Genomic DNA, 17,868 nt, shown 5'->3' with positions numbered 1-17,868 from the left:
AGTTGTCCAGCTAATTTCTTTCTATTTTTAGTAGAGACGGGGTCTCACTCTTGCTCAGGCTGGTCTTGAACTCCTGACCTTGAGCGATCCTTCTGCCTCGGCCTCCCAGAGTGCTAGGATCACAGGCATGAGCCACCACGCCCGGCCAAAAATGTATAATTCTTAATTAAACAAGTAAAGTGCTAGAAAGACTATAGAGTATAATATATGGTGTAGCTTAGACTGTAAGGGTTATGGAAAGGTTCCCTGAGAAAGCGATGTTTAAACTGAAACCTGAAAAGCAAATGGAGTTAACCTGGCGAAAAGAAAGGAGGCTATCTTCCCATCCTCTGTACTTCCTTACACTTACCACACGTTAATTGGGACTGATGATTTCATTATCCAGCTTTGCTGTTTGCTTTGGAAGGTCAGCAACCAAGTCTATTTGTCAACAGAATCCCCAAATCCCTAGTACTTACCACATAGTAGGGACTTCCCAATAAAAGGAATAATTTCTGAGAAGGAAACTTAAACATATAGCATGTGCCAGTGGTATAATTACAACCTCTCAGGAGAGGCAATTCTGTTTAATATGCACAAGAATCTGATGAAGAGTAAGAAAATGTTTACCTGTCATAAATCTTGGCAATTCTGAGTTCTCCTCTTCCTTTTCTCAAACTTATTCTTGTTGTTGAAGCATGAGCCAGAATGTGTCCTCCTATAGGTTTTTTGGGGTCTGCCTGAAAGCTGAATTAAGAAAACAAAACATCTTCTCAGTTTTCGTATATGGATTACATAAGGCAGTATCTGCAATTACAAAGCAACCTTTCCGTGGAGGCTGTCAGAGGGTGAAGTAGGTATGTATTCTAAATAAGCAAAAGCTTGTTTGTAAACTATGGAGTGGCGTGAGTATGCGACTATATACTCCGTTACCATCTAGTCCAGGCTTCTGAGGTTCCTATGATAAATAGTTCATGTTTTGACTTTTTAAAAAGAGATTACTATTAAAAAAGCACATATAAAACATTATTCACTGTGTTAGGATAATTCTTGGGGTAAGCAGTTTTCTTTTCTTTCTTTCTTTTTTTTTTTTTTTTGAGACAGTGTCTTCCTCTGTTGCTGTGGGTATAGTGCGGTGGCATCATCTCACTGCAGCCTCAAACTCAAGCAATCCTCCTACCTCAGCCTCCAGAGTAGCTGGGACTACAGGCGTGCACCACCATGCCCAGCTAATTTTTTTATTCTTGGTAGAGATGGGGGTCTTGCTCTTGTTCAAGCTGGTCTTGAAGTCTTGAGCTCAAGCGATCCTCCTGCCTTGGCCTCCCAGTGTGCTAGGATTACAGGCGTGACTCACCAAGCCCAACTCTCAATTTTCTTCTTTACAAAATACAAAGATAATTTATTTATTCACTCATTTATCAGAAATATTTATTAGTGGCTTGTTATATTCCAGGCACTAATCTAGTCTAATAAATAAGAAATACTCAACCCAGGCCAGGCGTGGTGGCTCCCAGCAATTTGGGAGGCTGAGGCAGGAGGATCACTTTAGCCCAGCAGTTTGAGACCAACCTGAGCAACATAGCGAGACCCCAGTCTTTACAAAAAAAAAAAAATAGGAAAATCAGCCGGGCGTGGTGGTGCATGCCTGTATTTCCAGCTACTCCTGAGGCTGAGGTGGAAGGATGGCTTGAGCCCAAGAGTTTGAGGTTGAAGCTATGATGATGCCACTACACTCTAGCCCCGGCAACAGAGCAAGAACCTGTCTTGGAAAAAAAAAAAAAAAGAATAGAAAGAAAGAAAAAGAAATACTTAACCCTTCTCTATGATGCTATGTAAATGAGAGCATATTGAGAAACTCTTTTTTTTTTAAGGTCAAGTGAAGCAGTAGGAGTGGAGAAGGAACAAAGAAATTTGTAACTGGTTGTGGTTGGTTGTAAACACCACTGCACTCAGACCAGCTGAGAACCTCTTTCTTAATTATTAACTGTATACTGGAATCCTTCAGAGTTGTACTGTTATGAATTTGCAGTGAGAACAATCTTCAAAATATCTTTGTCTTTATTATTGATATCCAAAGCTTATTCTTCTCAGTTAGAAATTGAAAAGATAAACTCTTACTATATCTGATCATGTGGATTCAAAAAGACATATTATGATTGCAAGATAGTTACAAATATTATTAACACTCATCTTGAGAGATATACTCATGAGAGGAGTATCATTCACTTGGCAAGAAGGGAATGAAAGTTTCTTAATAACCCTAATAATGAGCCCGTAAAGAAAGCACAGGTGTGGGCTGGGTGTGATGGCTCACACCTGCAATCCTAGCACTCAGGGAGGCCAAGGCAGGAGGATTGCTTGAGGTCAGGAGTTCGAGACCAGCCTCAGCAAGAGCGAGACCCCCATCTCTACTAAAAATAGAAAAAATTAGGGAATGGTGGTGCATGCCTGTAGTCCCAGCTACTCAGGAGGCTGAGGCAGGAGGATGCCTTGAGCCCAGGAATTTGAGGTTGCTGTGAGTTAGGCTGATGCCATGACACTCTAGCCCAGGCAACACAGTGAGACTCTGTCTCAAAAAAATAAATAAATACAATAAAAAAAATGTACAGGTGCAAAAGTCCTCAACAAAGTACTAGCAAATCGGCCAGGCATGGTGGCTAACACTTGTAATCCTACCAATTTGGGAGGCTGAGGTAGGAGGATCACTTGAGGCCAGGAGTTTGAGACCAGCCTGAGCAACATAGCAAGACACCCCCAGTCCCCCCACCCCCATCTCTACAAAAGAAAAAAAAATTACCCAGGCATGGTGGCACGTGCCTTTAGTCCCAGCTACTCAGGAGGCTGAGGCAGGAGGATCGCTTGAGCCTCAGGAATTTGAGGTTGCAGTGAGCTGTGATCATGCCACTGCACTCTAGCCCTGGCAACAGTGCAAGATCCTGTCTCAAAAACAAACAAACAAACCAAACTGCCCCCAAAAACCCCCAAACCTTACAAGGTCAAAAAATACTAGAAAATTGAATCTAGCAGCATATACACTATGACCAAGTAGGACTTAAATCCAAGTAGGATTTATCCCAGAATTGCAAGGGTGCTTCAGTATAAATCATCCATTTAATATGCCATGTTAATAAAATGAAGGAAAAAAGACATGATCATCTCAATTGATTCAGATGAAATTCTAGGCTTAGAAATTATCAATAAAGGGAACGGCACAAACTAATAGGTCATACTTGATCAAAATAAACTTCAATATAGCATAATAGCTTCGGCTCTGGGAGAATATAGTTACAATTCAATTCCAGTTGTGCTTGCTCCAGGAAAGTGTTCAGGATTCTGGTTACTGTAAGCTTGAGGCTTGGTATAGTAAAGAGGTAGCTGATTGGCATGAGATTAAATATGTATGTTCAAGGGGATAAGATGCTCTCTGGTAAAGGAGTCTGCTGATATAAACTGCTGCTTGATCAAGTGGCTCAGAGGTGAGGACCAGAATATCCTTGGCTGGGGTTGGATAGGATTCAGCAGGTCCAATGTAGGAACAAGAACAGAGAGTTAGTTTTGGAGAGAACCACAATCAAGAAAGTAGCAGCCAGGCAGTCAAGATTAACAGCAGTTAAGAAGTCAGAAGGCAGGGTTTCTTTGCTGGGCAGCTGAAGGGGTAGTAAAGCAATAAAGCCATCTCAGTTGAATGAAATAGCTAGAGAGGTGAGTTGTCCCTATAATGTTTACAGATCAATGCCACTCTTTTTAATGGAGTGCTCTGAATGTTCCAGGTTACCCTACCTTATGGGCAGTTCTTCATGGTCTGAAAAAAAATCCTGTGTTCTATATAGATGGGCTGCTTGAGGCCCTGATGATATTCTCAACTGGGTTACGAACTCTGAACCTATATATACTGTATTTATGCTCCTCTAATGTACTTTTCATGTTCTGCCTTTAGTACTATTATTTATTCACTTATTATATTCCTCCTCAATCCCTCTCCTATTCTCTGTCACTAAGCTCCTTAAGGGCACTTAAACACTACATTGTGTTTAGCTTTGTAGAACCAGCTACATAGTGGGTCTTCAAAAATGTTTTTCGAGCTTAACATATGGAAGCTACAAAAATTCCAAGGAGAATATTGGACTGCAGAAAGATTGGCACTTTCACAGAAGTTAGGTAAAAATAAAATTGAGACCAGTTGGAAATTTCTATTAAGAGGAAATAGGAAAGGAGAGTCAAGGTTAGCTAAATGGGCAGACAGAAGTCTTAACAGCTGTATCACTGCTTCTCACAGATGGGCTCCCCATATTGCTCAGTAATTCTCCTATATGAGCATGGTTATCTTCACTTCCCATTTGTAAACCTTCAGCAGTCTCCTAAAGCCCCCTTTCCATTCTTGTCCCCTCACCTTGGATGCCATTGCCCGCTACTTCATAAAGAAAACAAGAGCTCTCAGGAAGAAGCTCCCGTCTTTCTATCCACCACCTATGTACTTATCTACAGTTGTACTCATTTTTTTCTCCTTCCCTTTCAACATTCTTTTTTTTTCTTATTTCAGCAAGTGATCTTAAAACTTGATGCCTACATATTATTCCCTCTGAAATTAAAGCTCCTTTCCCCACTGTGTGTGTTCATTCAGCTCCTACTCATCCTTCAAGTGTTATCCCTCTAGGAATCCTTGCCTGGTCCCCTCTGTGCTCTCTTACCACTGTGTGTATTCCTCTATTGAAGCATGCTACATGGTACTTTTAAATTTATGGGTCTCACTCCCCAACTATACTCTAAATCCCTGTTCATCTTTGTTACTCCAGTGCCTAGAAAGTACAGATAATATAGAAGGTACAACATAAATACTGTGGAATAAATACAGAAAAGACAATTTGGGTCTCCCTGGTCTAGGTCCTTCCGGACACAGATTTGTGTCATATGTCCAAAGAAGCTGTAATTCAAGGCACTTTTGAAGGGTGTTCTGACAGAAAGGCAAATATAAAAGGAGATAGATTCTCCCTAATTGAAATAATGCCCCACTCCAATACCATTATATTAATAGATAACCTAAAGAAAAGTAGGAAGCTGGACCTTCTAGATGTAGTGCGATGACGTTTTTTTCTCAGCAAACTATTGTTTGTTGTTACCAATGTGGTATCCTATGCACAAAAAAGAACAGGTAGTACTGCTTCTCATTGATTACTCTAGATGAACAGCCTGGATGTTAAGAATGTCATCGCCAAAAGGAGATGATTTTGAATGAACTAAATGGGAAAATAAATTATAGGATTTACAAAAGGGCTAAGAAAACATACAGAAAAGATATTATGGGTCTGGGCGCCGTGGGTCATGACCGTAATCCTAGCACTCTGGGAGGCCGAGGTGGGAGGATTGCTTGAGGCCAGGAATTTGAGACCAGCTTGAGCAAGAGTGAGACCCCGTCTCTATCAAAAATAGAAAAGATTAGCCAGGCATGGTGGCTTGAACCTGTAGTCCCAGCTACTCGGGAGGCTGAGGCAGGAGGATTGTGTAAGCCTAGGAGTTTGAGGCTGCAGTGAGCTATGATAATGCCACTGCACTCTACCCAGCATGACGGAGTGGGACCCTGTCTCAAAAACAAAAAAAAAAAAGAAAAAAGAAAAGAAAAAAAAGAAATTATGGAGATAAAAAAGTCTCTAAGAACGATTTAGAAACTAAGAGGTTATACTTAATCAAAGTAGGCTGCAACATAGCATAACGGCCTTAGCTCTGGGAGACTATCAAGGCAATTCAAATTTTGTTTGCTCCATCAGGCTGTTCAGGATTCTGTGTAGAAGTTATTGCTTGCAACCTTTCTTGTAGGTCACTAACCTTTTGATAATTTAATAAAAGATATTGACTCCTCCCTGGAAAAATACACATATATAAACATACAAAAATTTTCATGTAAGTTTAGGAAATTCACAAACCTCCCTCACTCGTGTACATGGGAATTAATAATAATAACAATCAAGATTTACTGAGTCCTTGCTCTGTGGTGGACATCCTTCTAAATCATCAAATTATTTCTCTTTGCTTGGATTCTGTATTTAGTAAATTTCAGATTAAAATTAGGATTCTGCCAGGCACAGTGGCTCATGCCACTGAGGCTACTCTTGAGGCTGAGGTGGGAGGATCCTTTAAGGACAGGAGTTTGAGACCAGCCCGGACAACACAGTGACACCTCACCTCTAAAAAAAATTTTTAAAAAAATTAGGCCAGGCATGGTGGTTCACACCTGTAATGCTAGCACTTTGGGAGACTGAGGTGGGAGAATTGCTTGACACCAGGATTTGGAGACCAGCTTGGGGAACATAGCAAGACCCTGTCTCTACACAAAAAAGTAAAATTAGCTGAGTGTGGTGGCGTGTGCCTGTAGTCCTAGCTATTACTTGGTAGGATGGGGCAGGAGGATCACTTGAACTTAGGAGTTTGAGGTTCCAGTGAGCGATGATCTCGTGACTGCACTCTAGCCTGGGCAGATTCCTATAGAGGTCTCCTTATAGGGAGAGAATATGAGAATGCACTGTCACGTGACCTTCAATTGTAGTTACATTTTTCGTTATGAATAAACTGGCCCTCTGGTTTTTCATGGAGTCTCACGAGTTTAATTAATGTGAGTCTACCCCTAAGGGATGGATTTGTTCTCAGTAAGCTGACTAAATCAAATCTCTACCTGTAAGACTGAGGGCCCTGAACTGGGGTCAATTCACCAGAGTAATGGCTACATCCCTGCAAAGCCTCTCAGGTGACAGCATGCCAGTCTTTCCCCAGGCAGAGGTAGTAGCCCTGATGTACTGTGTAGTGTATGAACTTTGGAGTTAGACCTGGGTTCAAATTCTGCCTTGTTAGCCATGTGACCTCAGGAAAATTGCTTAACTATTCTAAGTCTCTGTTTCTTCATCTTAAATGAGGGATAATAACTATACCTAACAGACAGGATAGCCATGAGACAAAAATGAAATAATTCATGTAAGGCATTAGCTCAGTGACTATAATTGTTAGTATTTACCTGCTTTCCTAATCTTGACTCACTTACTGTCTATGTTACTGTGGGCTAGTTACTTTCATAAACCTCAGTTTCTTACATTGTAAAATGAGAATATAAAGACCTCACCTGGTAGGGCTATCATGAAGATTCAAGATATATTTAACATAACTCATTGGTACTCTACTATGTGCCAGGAACTGTACCTGTTCATTCATATACATTAGCCTTATGCTTATAGCAATCTTGGCACATAAGAGATCCTCAGTAAAGAGTAACCATTATTATTTAACTAAATAATTCAGTTAAAATAGGTGCTCTTTCAGTGAAATGTAAATCAAAAAACTTTTCTCAAGTGTCTTTGAACTTTCTGATTATTGTAGCAGTCATAATCAAGTCTTGAGGTGAAGTACAAGAAGGCATAATAGCATTTTAGAGGGCTTTAATTTACTTCTATTTCTGACCAAGTAAAAACAACTTCAGAAAACCACCCACACCCCTCCTTTAGCCTATCCTCTTATTTCCCCTTCTTTTATATTTCCTTCTTCTCTTTTTTCCTCCTTTTCTCAACTGGGGAACACTTTGGAGGAGGAAATGATGGGAGTGGGTATTAGGAATAAAGCGGCACCAACAAACATTCTTTCATCTCTCCCTGTATGGTTGAACAGAATATGGCATGTTATATTGTTGAGGGTAAGACCCAGAACAGCCTGACCCGCCAACTTCAAATTAGAGTGCTGGGGTCATGAAGTATATACAGAATATAGTATGGGATGGAGAGGATAGAACAGTGATAATAAGACAGCATCAACTTTGAAATAAAAAATACCAGGGTTCAAGTCCTGACTCTCCCATTTTCAAATTGTGTGATTGGGCAAGCACTAAGTATTCTGAGCCTCCGTTTCCTCCTTTATAAATTTGGAGTAATCATAATGCCTACCTCAAATACTGGCTGGAGTGTGGGGCATGGGCTAGGGCAAGCAGGAGGGACAACAGGCACTCCTGGTGTCTTTCAGATGGTATTATTGAGAAGGGGTCCACTGAGGAAAGAAAGGCTGAGTGAACTTGCCCAAAAATGAGAAGGAAGCTTTGAGATTAGGGGAAAATGGAGAAAGAGGAGTACTGCTGAAAAAGAAGAGATGGTTCTTAAAAAAGGGTATGTTTAGGAAGTTTTATAAAGTAAACCTTCCCTTTGCTCCCAAAATATGTAGAAAAATCTATACTTTTTCAACATTTTAAAGATGGGGTTCTGGGATTTTTTTGGGGGGGATGGGGAGGGATACAATAACATACTGAGATTGCCTTCACAGAAAGAACAGGGAGGCCCAAGGAGACTGAGGTACATTGGAGTCACATGAGAATTACATAAGGTGATGCAAGAAAGCACCAGGCACATGTCATGTAATCAATAAATATAAATATTTATTTTATAATTTATTTATTTGAGAATATAAATAAATATTCTCAATTTTGAGGAGGGGAGGAAAATGAAATTCAAATAGTTTAAATGACTTGCACAAGGTCACCATGCTAGTGATCCTGGTTTAATGTTTTTTCTCTGATCTTACTGACTTTTAATTTATGCTAATGATGTTGAATAAGTAGGCGATATCCTTAGAGAATAAACTGACTTCATTTATAAGACTACAAATGTTCTAAGGTAACTTTTTTTTTTTTTTTTGAGACAGAGTCTCACTGTGTTGCCCGGGCTAGAGTGCCATGGCGTCATCCTAGCTCACAGCAACCTCAAACTCCTGGGCTCAAGCTATCCTCCTGCCTCAGCCTCCCGAGTAGCTGGGACTACAGGCATGTGCCACCATGCCTGGCTAATTTTTTCTATATATTTTTAGTTGTCCCATTAATTTCTTTCTATTTTTAGTAGAGACGGGGTCTCGCTCTTGCTCAGGCTGGTTTCGAACTCCTGACCTCAAGCAATCCACCTGCCTCGGCCTCCCAGAGAGCTAGGATTACAGGCGTGAGCCACTGCGCCCGGCCTAAGGTAACTTTTTGTTTTAGCAAAACAAATATACAAATGAAGTAGTTGGCATGGTCTTATTTGTTGCTCATCTTATTATTTGCCCTTGTGTGGCACTTTACATGCTGATACTTTGACTTTTTAGTCTCCAGGCTTTCATCAACTGGATCATTCCAGTTCTAAAATCTGTATCCGAAAGCCTTGACTAGGAGCTATTGCTCTGTTGTAACGTACGGCAGATCCTCGCCTCTATAATTTTGGTTCCTTTTTAATACAATGTGCCATCAAGTAAAATGCATGGGATATAAGCCTCAATTATTGTCAGTGTACTTGGGGACTCATACCAATTATAGTGATATTCCTCTGACAGGCTCCAGGCAAGCTGCAGCTTGGAGTTCCTCAACACTGAGAAACAAAGATATTTTCTTTATGGGAGGTTTTCTAATAGCATTTGAAATCCTTTAGTTTAAAACTGCTCTGGTTTTTTTCAGTTAGTGGTGGCAACTTTTGTGCTTTATATGAAGACATGCATTTAATTTGTACTCTTATAGTTTAATATACTAATTATAATTTAACATACTACTCATAGTGAACCTTATTTTTTTATAACTTGGCTAGGTGGAGGAGATGATGTTTCAGCACAGACTTACCCAGTACAAATACTAGCCTTTGTTATGTTCTCTAGCTCTCAACTTAGCTCACTTCATCATACGTCTCCTCCCCATTCCACCTCCCTCTTCAATTACTTCCTTTCTGTCACCTCTCTTTTTCTCCTCTCATTGTCTTACTGGAGTTGATTCAAAATGGTTTTACTCTTTTTGAAACTTTCTACAAATATAAGAAGAAGAACCCCTACCTGACCTGATTTCCAGTGATTTTCTTTGCCTTTTAACTCTAGAGTGACAGTTTTGGCCTCTTCAATGTTCCCTCCCCACACCTGAAGAAAGAACATTCCTCTTTAACTTGTACTGTTTTATTTGAATACAACCCACTTCCTCCCTCTGAGCCAATGAGTCATTTTGTCTTTTTAAAGCGAGCCTTAAAAATCTTCCATTTCTCTTCAGTTTAAAATTGTTCTCTTTGTGAAGTACTTCATGTTCTATGCATGTAAGACACCCCATAAAACAGAGAAGATTGCCTTAACGACTCGAGGACTATACTATAGATAATGTATGACACACCAAGACTAAAATTTTGAGTTGAATGGACATCATTTATTTTTCTTCTTTATGGAGGCAAAGATTTTTCTCTTTTGTTCACTAGTGAATTCCCAGAATCTTGTTACTGAGCAGATTTTCAATAAATATTTGTTGAATGAATAAACGATTGATTTCTCCCTCCTCAATCTTTTTAACTCACTTAATAACATTTGTACAGTTAATATTTTCATATTGGAATCTCTTGTAACTAAGTAGAAAGTACTCATAAAAGGGTACTGAAAGTGAGAGATATATCAAACTGCAGAAAATGCAGCAATATTGTTAGGGTAAGTTTCCAAAATGCCTAAAAGGCCAGGTGAGGTGGCACTCGCTTGTAATCCTAGTACTCTGGGAGGCCGAAGCAGGAGGATGGCTTGAGGCCAGGAGTTCAAGACCAGCCTAAGCAAGAATGAGACCCCAGACCCCATCTCTACAAAGAGTAGAAAAATTAGCCAGGTGTGGTGGCTCGTGTCTGTAGTCCCAGCTACTTGGGAGGCTGAGGCAGGAGAATCGATTGAGCCCAGGAGTTTGAGGTTGCAGTGAACTATGATGACACCACTGCACTCTAGCCCAGGCTACAGAGCAACACTCTGTCTCAAAAAGAGGAGACACATTCATTTCAGTACAATTTACAGAATTTATACTCGCATATCAAATATCTTCTAACACATATGTCAATGACTCATTCTATCTACTACTATATGATGTATTGCCTTGGTTTTAGAGTAATATCACTTTGTATTGCAACCATCAGAGTAATAATTAATTTAGGTAAGAATCTTCAACAGATATTAAAACAAATGGATGAAAGCTTACTGCAGAACAAGATATTTACACAGTCTCAAGTATCATCCCACAAATTACTTATTAATACAAAAGGGAATTTTTGTAATTCTCTTTTATAATGGAGAAATATTGTGAATACCATCTTAATAACATGATCAAACTTAACATCACTATTAATGGGACAAACTGCCATCATGTGCCTCCTGATATAATATACTGAGAAGGCCATAAAATTGCTTATGTAGTTTTTCACCATAGTGTTTAACATTTTTTAAAAATCCAGATCCCAATACAATAACATTTCAAATAATAAGAAAAAAAATTGCAAAAACAGTTGGCCTGGGCCGGGCGCGGTGGCTCACGCCTGTAATCCTAGCTCTCTGGGAGGCTGAGGCGGGCGGATTGTTTGAGCTCAGGAGTTCGAAAACAGCCTGAGCAAGAGTGAGACCCCGTCTCTACTAAAAATAGAAAGAAATTAATCAGCCAACTAAAAATATATAGAAAAAACCTGTAGTCCCAGCTACTCGGGAGGCTGAGGCAGAAGGATTGCTTGAGCTCAGGAGTTTGAGGTTGCTGTGAGCTAGGCTGACGCCACGGCACTCGCTCTAGCCAGGGCAACAAAGCAAGACTCTGTCTCAAAAAAAAAACAAACAAAAAAACAGTTGGCCTGTACTCTTCAAAAATGTCAATGTCACAAAAGTCTAACAAAGGTTGAGGAGCTGTACTGATTAAAGGAAACTAAAAAGACATGAATACTACATGCAGTGCATGATGTTCAATTGATTCTGAATTGAAAGCAAAACAAAAAACTCCCAACAACTATAAAGGATATTATTGGGACAACTGGATATACTTGAAACAACTGTATATTAAATAACATTATTATGCCAATGTTAAATTCCCTGAATGTGATAATTATATTATAGTTATGTAGAAGAATGTTTTTGTTCTTAGAAGAGATATGCTGAACTATTAAGAGGTGAAGTGTCATGATATCTGCAAATAATTCTCAATGGTTCAGGAAAAACCTCTCAAATGGTTCACAAAAAACATACATATCTATGTATGAGTATGTGTGTGTATTTGTAGAGACAAAGAGCTTTTATACATACACACATCCAAACACACACATGAGAGAGAGAAAGATGGCAAATGTTAACAATTAATTAACCTGGATAAATGACATATGTGTATTCATTGTACTAATCTTGCAACTTTTCTCTGGTTAAATAATTTTGTAAATAAAAAGTTGTTTAAAAACATCTTTTAAAAAGCATTATCATAGGCCGGGCAAGGTGGCTCACACCTGTAATCCTAGCACTCTGGGAGGCCGAGGCAGGAGGATCGTTTAAGGTCAGGAGTTCGAGACCAGCCTGAGCAAGAGAGAGATCCGATCTCTATCAAAAATAGAAAAATTAGCTGGATGTGGTGGCACACGTCTGTAGTTCCAGCTACTCAGGAGGCTGCAGCAGGAGGATCCCTTGAGCCTGGGAGTTTGAAGTTGCAATGAGGTATGATGACACCACTGCACTCTAGCCAGGGCGACAGAGCAAGACTCTTTCTCAAAAAAAAAAAAGCACTATCATAAATTCAGGGTTATTGTGATTGCTTATTCAGACATATGTTGCTCAAAATTTTTGATGGTGGCAACAAACCTTTCTTTGAATTTTCTGTTTTTACTATCCTGCTTTAGCTCTCCATGACTTTCTATGCCCTGCCAACTTTCAGAATCATCAATAGTCATGTCGTGTCAAAAAATTCTGCATACAGGAGACTTCTCTCACAGGCCTCTTTTTTTTTTTATTGCACTGTGCAATAAAGTGATTTGCGATACTTTTGTGCCCACATAAAGATTATTCTACATTCAAACCCTCTTGATGTTAACCTCTGTGAAATACAAAAGTAGAATATTGAAGCTTACGTCATAGTTGCTCCTGGATCAGCAGTCATTTGATTGGTCACAAAAACAGCTACATTGTATTCTGCATCAAGAAATAAATTAAGAAATTATGAGAAGGGCAACATAAATATAAAAAGTTCATTGTTTAGATTTCAGAGTTTAGAAATATTGCACCATGTATTTATTTCATAAACAAGATCATATTCTTATTTTTTCACTGATAACAGAAATTAATTTATTTAAAGCTATTATTATTGTTGCTGTTTGGGCTAGAATCCTTATTTATGGTTTAAAAAAACAGTTGTATTCTCATGAAGGTAATTTTATTTTTTTAAAAAGTACGGACTCCTGACATTATTCTTAAGCTTCTCTGCAAAGGATACTCAGCAAACATAGTCACAGATGCCATTCTGATAGTTCCATTTTATTTTAAAGATATACCTTCTGAGATTTTTTGGAGTCGTGACAACATCTGGGCCAATTTTTGCTGCCGTTCAGCCAACTCCCCACGACCACTGAAATCCACTCGAAAAAGTGCCATTATTGAATCAATGATCTGCACAGGATTAATTTAAAAATAATATGCATTTTGAAATGGAAGGAATAAGTTAATTGGAATAGGGATCAATAGAAGAAAAATAATATGCTAAATAGCTCTGTGAGTGAGCAATATTTAAAAGCTTGTACCAATAGCTTGAAAATGCCAGCTTCTTCATGGAATTTTGCTGCTACATAATCAAGTAGCTCCATCTGATGTTCACCTGGTGGGAAATGCAGTGAGAAAATGTTATAAAAGTTAGAAGAAGCAGAGGCTAAGATCATTCATGTCCTTGGGAACCAGGCAAAAGAGAGTCCTTGAAGGATACTCTTAATTATTTATGATTTTATTAAATATGATTGTATATTCTACCTTAGCATACATGTCAAATGCTACATTACTAAAAAGAATGTTACTCTAAATTTCAAAGACAAAGAATAAGAAATAATTTGAGATATTAAAATTTGCATTTTAATATCTAAGGACTTAACAGACGATAAAATTTATGGACTGACTAAATTAATTTGGAGAAAAGTAAAATAAAAAAAGGACAGTGTCAAAATGTTGTATCACTCAAATAGTATATCAGTGCTGCAAACCTTACATAACTCAAGCATCCCACTGCATGGGGCTCTTACTAGTATATGCACGTGCATAAAGCACATTGTCCAGTACTGCATCATGGTCTACATTGAAGCGATCAGCAATATCCCGAAGGCGATCTGGACGGCTGGAGTATTAAGATTAAGGATTCAATAAATCAATTTCACAAAAAGTTTAGACAATAACTACAAAACATAATATCTTAAGTAAGTAAATTAACACAGAGGCAAAACAATGTACCTGCAAAGGTATTCTGGAGGATGCTAGTAATCACTTAAAGTCTACACCAGATTTTATTTTTCAGAAGTGCTTCTGTTTAGGTAGTGACAATGGTCATAGAAATGGTGAGGCAGTAATGAATTTAAACATTAAATTATCTTTACAACAACCTTGGAAGCTAGTTCTTATGGCCTATATTACATTTTACATCTGAGGGCACTGACAAACAGAGATTAGGCAAATGGGATTATGTAGCAAATCAGTTACAATAGAAAAACTAAAAACTAAAGTTTGTGAGCTGCCTTTTTTCTTTCTCAGTTCTATAAAAATAGATCTATTATAGAAAGATAATATCACTGAATTATAATTCAGTCACTTCAAAGTGAATTAATTCACTCTCTTCGTACTAATCTGTTCAATGTGAACTAGTTTGATATACCATTAATCAGGTACTGCCAACAAATGATAAATTTGTCTACATGAACCAAAGGGTCAAAAAAGTAACTTCAAGGATCCAATGGATTTTGGTTTATATAGGGTTTAAAATCCACCTTCTTCTAAAGGAGTTGTTAGCTTTCTAAAATTAGTAAATTCATAGGGAGGCAAATTCAGGATACCTACAAAGGTATTCTGGAAGATGCTACTTATATTCATAAACTATAAAGGAGTAATAAGTTTTTTTTAGATCTTTGTTGATCCCAACAATATGTCTGATGTAAAATGAGGTAAAATAAAATGCCTGTTTGTAGTCCCATTTCACTTTGTTTATACTGTTTACATAACACTGATTATATTATAAGTAATTGTAAAGCAAGGACCATTGATAATCTTATTTGTGATACTTGCAATGAATTCAATAAATGTTGGATTGGACTATCATTAGGATTTCCCAGCCATCTATATCCTAATACATTATGTATGTTCTTGTCTTTAGAGCTTCAGTGACAGCCACTAAAATCTTACATTGCTATTGGGTATACACAGTAGATGTTTTCGGTAGACAAGTCAAAGAAGACAGGGAATTGGAAAGGGCAATAAAAATGTTTTTTTTTTTTGAGACAGAGTCTCGCTCTGTTGCCCAGGCTAGAGTGCCGTAGAGTCAGCCTAGCTCACAGCAACCTCAAACTCCTGGGCTCAAGCGATCCTCCTGCCTCAGCCTCCCGAGCAGCTGGGACTACAGGCATGTGCCACCATGCCCGGCTAATTTTTTATATGTATATTTTTTTAGTTGCCCAGCTAATTTCTTTCTATTTTTAGTAGAGATGGGGTCTCAATCTTGCTCAGGCTGGTCTCGAACTCCTGAGCTCAAATGATCCACCCACCTCGGCCTCCCAGAGTGCTAGGAGTATAGGCGTGAGCCACCACACCTGGCCAAAAATGTTTTTCACATATCAGTTTCTACAAATCCCAGACACTATGTGACCAAGAGTGTAAAAATTGGGCTGAAGGGAAGTCCAAATCAATCTATAAATATTTTTTAACTGATTACCATATGGAATTGATTACCATATTATCCAACTACCAAGGCAATGCATTATGGAGGATCTAAGGAGTCATAATCTATGCCCTAATTAAGGAGACAAAATATAAACATGTAAAAAAGAAAAATATCAAGACATAGCAGTGTCAGTGTGAGAGACATGGAAAGAATGAGAACATTCCAATTTGGCCCTTGCCACAGTGTCCCGTCCCCACCCAGCTGTTTTTCCCCACTACCTCTTGCATATGACTTAGCTCCTAACTATTCCTCACTATGGTTCTTGATAAAATCCAAATTTCCCAAACAGTGGCTGCTAATCTGCAAGAACAATTCCTTCCTGAGAATCATCCTTAATCAACTATTTCTGAAACTAGCTGAACTCCAGCTGAGCCCCCTTGCTAAAGAACTATTCAGCAGTCTACCCTTCTTCCCCAAGTTAGAAGGCTTCTTCACTATCTCATGTCAGGCATTTCCTAATAAAGACTTCTGCAAACAGTTCTCTGGTTGTTTTTCTTCTTCGAAAGTATTTTAGATAGTAAATTCTATCATAGATCAAGAAGGACAAGGTTTTCTAAATTGGGTAATTAGAGAAGATTAGAAAAAGCAGGCCTTGAAATGTGAGCCTTAAAGGATTTGTATGATTCGGAAATACTGTGAGATGGGGACAGAGGGAGCAAATAATCAATAGGATAAAAATATACCATGCAAATTTCTCTATGACTAGTGAAATTAATAATCAAGAATGACAGCAAAATAAAGGCATTTTCAGACATATCGGGGCTCAAAGTTTATCACCTGGATTACTTTTCTGAAAGAAGTACTTAAGTAGGTACACCAGCAAAACAAAAAATATGGGAAAGAATAAAGTTTGGGATGCAAGAAACCATAATGAACAAAGAAAACAAAAATCTTTATAGTAAAATCTAAATAACTGCTGATGTACAGTGTTTTCAAATTAAATAACAAAGCATGTTTATAGGCAATGGGATTGGACTAGAGCAGACTCATCTCTTTGCCTTTAATAGTGACAACAATGAGTAATGAGCTTGGAGAGGCAGGCTGGGGCTTCATTGTCAATGGCTTTACAAATTTGTGCAGGTCTTCCCTATTATTAAAAAGAATTTCCAGCTGGGCGCAGTGGCTCACACCTGCAATTCCAGCGCTTTGGGAGGCTGAGGCCAGGAGTTTGAGACCAGTCTGGGCAACATAGTGAAACCTTGTCTCTAAAAAAATAATAAATTTCCTCTGAACCCAACACCTCATCAAACTATTGCATCTCTTCTTTCATTCATTGGTCAATTACATACTGCCTCACTCCCTTATTCTATATTTGCAAAAGGCTTCCATTACCTCACCCTACTGCAAATGTTCCCTTGAACTCCTAAGTCTGAACTTCAGTGATCTTTCTCAGTTTTCATCCATGAAATCCCCACCCCCCTCTCTGTTTGGAACATTGCTGCCTACTCTTTTCTTTTTGAAACTTTCCTTTTGTTTGGCTTTTATAACCCAATTTCCTTCTACTTCCTCTGTCTCTGTGGGTTCCTCATTTTGGTCCTCTTCCTAAATATGGGCACACCCCAAAGTTATATTCTCAGTTCTCTCTTCACACTCTGTAAATTCTCTTTCCCCTTTGGTTAATTCATCCATATCTCTGGCCCTTCCCCTTTCTCAAGCTGAATCTAATATTTCCAACATTGCCATCTGGGTATCCTCCTGTAGTTCATATTCAACACATTAAAATGAAACATCACTTTTTCTCTGAAACATGATCTTCCCAATTCTATTATTAGCATCATTATTCTGCCAGTATCTAGACAAAAAACCTGTGAGTGGTTTTTCAAACCTCTTTCCTTGTCTACCGAATACAGTCATCAAGTCCTATCAATTTTCCTCTCTGATATTTCTTGTACTTTTCTTTTATTCCTACTGCTTCCAACCCATATCAAGTTCTCATTACTTGCCTAGAATATTGCCAACGTACCCAATTTACACCCATCACCTGGTTCCAAAGCACTTCATATCTAAGACCCCAGTCACCTTTCTAGCCTTGTATTCTGGAATACCTTACACTTAATTAAATTGCAATTCTTTGTTACCCAAGCAGGTTCTGTCCTTTTTCATTCTTTGTTTTTGCACTCTTCACATCTTTCCCTTTATTTGAGACCACGACTTTGAGTGAGTTAATAATCTTTCTATTAAGCAAAATCTTTGGA

At 38.5% G+C, this 17,868-nt stretch overlaps 1 protein-coding gene across 1 annotated transcript in view; it reads right to left on the bottom strand.

Annotated features, from left to right (window-relative positions):
• Positions 1 to 17,868, bottom strand: part of DMC1 (DNA meiotic recombinase 1) — a 34,635-nt gene that overhangs the window by 2,498 nt on the left and 14,269 nt on the right. The window contains exons 7-10 of the mRNA XM_012637980.1: positions 13,503 to 13,576; positions 13,257 to 13,371; positions 12,837 to 12,897; positions 610 to 726 (exon numbers count right to left, since the gene is read on the bottom strand). Coding sequence (XP_012493434.1) covers positions 610 to 726; positions 12,837 to 12,897; positions 13,257 to 13,371; positions 13,503 to 13,576 — 367 coding nt within the window. The remainder of the gene's footprint in view (positions 1 to 609; positions 727 to 12,836; positions 12,898 to 13,256; positions 13,372 to 13,502; positions 13,577 to 17,868) is intronic.

The sequence above is a fragment of the Propithecus coquereli genome, unplaced genomic scaffold (assembly GCF_000956105.1).
Source record: "Propithecus coquereli isolate 6110/MARCELLA unplaced genomic scaffold, Pcoq_1.0 Scaffold126, whole genome shotgun sequence".
Taxonomy (NCBI): Eukaryota; Metazoa; Chordata; class Mammalia; order Primates; family Indriidae; genus Propithecus; species Propithecus coquereli.
Note: the sequence above shows the minus strand (reverse complement) of the source record. Positions and strands in the feature narration are given on the sequence as shown.